This window comes from Acyrthosiphon pisum, chromosome A2, assembly GCF_005508785.2.
Source record: "Acyrthosiphon pisum isolate AL4f chromosome A2, pea_aphid_22Mar2018_4r6ur, whole genome shotgun sequence".
NCBI lineage: Eukaryota > Metazoa > Arthropoda > Insecta > Hemiptera > Aphididae > Acyrthosiphon > Acyrthosiphon pisum.
Window position 1 is genome coordinate 29,710,053 of NC_042495.1, and position 2,102 is coordinate 29,712,154.

The 2,102-nt window shown below is 22.0% G+C and overlaps 1 protein-coding gene across 1 annotated transcript in view; it reads right to left on the reverse strand.

Annotated features, from left to right (window-relative positions):
• Window positions 1–508: 508 nt before the first annotated feature.
• Window positions 509–2,102, reverse strand: part of LOC100302479 — an 11,749-nt gene continuing 10,155 nt past the window's right edge. The window contains exons 7-8 of the mRNA XM_003244420.4: window positions 1,158–1,169; window positions 509–772 (exon numbers count right to left, since the gene is read on the reverse strand). Coding sequence (XP_003244468.3) covers window positions 678–772; window positions 1,158–1,169 — 107 coding nt within the window. The 3' untranslated portion in view covers window positions 509–677. The remainder of the gene's footprint in view (window positions 773–1,157; window positions 1,170–2,102) is intronic.

Genomic DNA, 2,102 nt, shown 5'->3' on the forward strand with positions numbered 1-2,102 from the left:
GGCATGTTAAAATGTATTACTGTTTGTACATTTTTTGAGTTCAAACTAATTTGATTTCCGAACTTTTTTTTTCGACTTCGGTTCGGTTTGGTTTTTTTAAAACTTGGTTTGACTTTTGAACTTGAACCAAATATCTAAAGTTCAGTTCGATTTTTCGAATTTCGAACAGTTCGACCCACCTATACTTATTAAAATAATGGTTCTGGTTGTGTTTCTAATCACCAAACATAGTAAAATACTAGTGTTTTGATAAGATAAACATAATTAATTTTAATAGACAGGTATAGGTACAATTTCTAGATTTCAAACAAAATATTAAAATGTATATAATAGGTTCGTCACTAAAAAAGACTTGAATTTTTCAACAAATATTTACAATTGCAATTACTAGATACCTACGACATAATTTACATTATCACTAATTATATTAATATAATTAATAACATGAAAAAATTATTTTTAATTTTTTTTGTTAATTATGGGTTTTAAACTTTTTTTTCAACTTTTGTGTACAATTTATGTTATCACTTATCAGGTAAAAAATATTGAAAATGTACGGTTCCTCAATTGTTATCGCTTCAAAAAATATCGAACATTTAGGTTACAATTCCTTTTAAGACCGTTTAATATATTTTATTCAGTGTGAGTTATAACTTAAATTTTCGATATTATTTGAATTATATATTATCTACTTTATTCTCATTATTTTTTATTGTTAATCCAACTACATAACGATCAGTTACAAACATAACATTAAACTTACCTGAATCAGCTGCAAAAATATATATAAAATACCAATGTTAATAAAAACACAATAGGTATAAGATACGATATGAAATGTATAGTTGTAATCAATGTGTTGACTCCTCTGGTTTTCTCTACGGCTTATAAAAATGTATGAATTCTGATATAAGATTGATATATAAACAAATGAAGGGCTATGATTTTATCGTCACAGTGGAAATTAAATAGTAAAAAATAGTGACAAAAATACTATGTGTACGTATATGAGTATACACTATACATTAAAAAAAGTTTTTGGTTTAATTTGGATAACAATTTATTATTGTAAAAATAACGGTAATTGATACAATATACTATGTGCATAAAGTTATACTTTGTTACGCAAATTTGCAATACAATAAAAAATTACATACGTTTAATTGGATCTAATTAACAAATAAAAAAAAGTTTTATGAAGGATTAATTTATATTATTTACCTAGTAAAATTATATGATAACCATTTAAAATATACATAATATGTATATTATATTATACAAATATATATATATATATATATATATATAAATTTAAGATTTTGTTGAGAATTTTCTTTTTTTCTTTGTTATATCTAATTATCTAAATGTGCATTTTAATACCGTTTTTTTCTTATTATTACTTATTAGTTATCAACATAATGGTTCTTATCATGTTTCTAATCACTCAACATATTAAAATTATAGTATTATGATAAGATAAACATAATAGGTATAGCTACAATATCTAGATTTCAAACAAAATATTAAAATGTTTATAATAGGTTCGTCACTAGAGGAGACTTAAATTTTTCAACAAATATAAACAATTGCAATTACTAGATACATAGGACATAATTTAAATTATCACTTTAAACATTTTTTACAATTTATGTTATCAGGTAATAAAACATTAAAATGTAATACACAGTTCCTCAAATTTTATTGCTTAAAAAAATATCGAAAATTTAAATTATAATTCCATTTAAGACCATTTAATAAATATAATATCCACTATACTATCATTATTTTTTATTAAAAATCCGACTACATAATGATGAGAAATATCAATGTTAATGTCTCTTAACACTATCAAGTTGTTTGATTTAAGTTTGGAAACATTATGTTGTTTGAAATTAGTAATAAAATCGTTAAATTTATTACATGGAGAACGATTTATAGCAATAATTTCATATTTCATATTTCAAATGTAAATAGTTGCAATTATCAATAAAAAATCTTTGGAAATTCATCAATCCGATATTTATTATTAATACAGACATTAGTCCACTATTTTGATTATATAAATTATCATTGGTTTAAATTGCATAAAAAATTTTTCATTT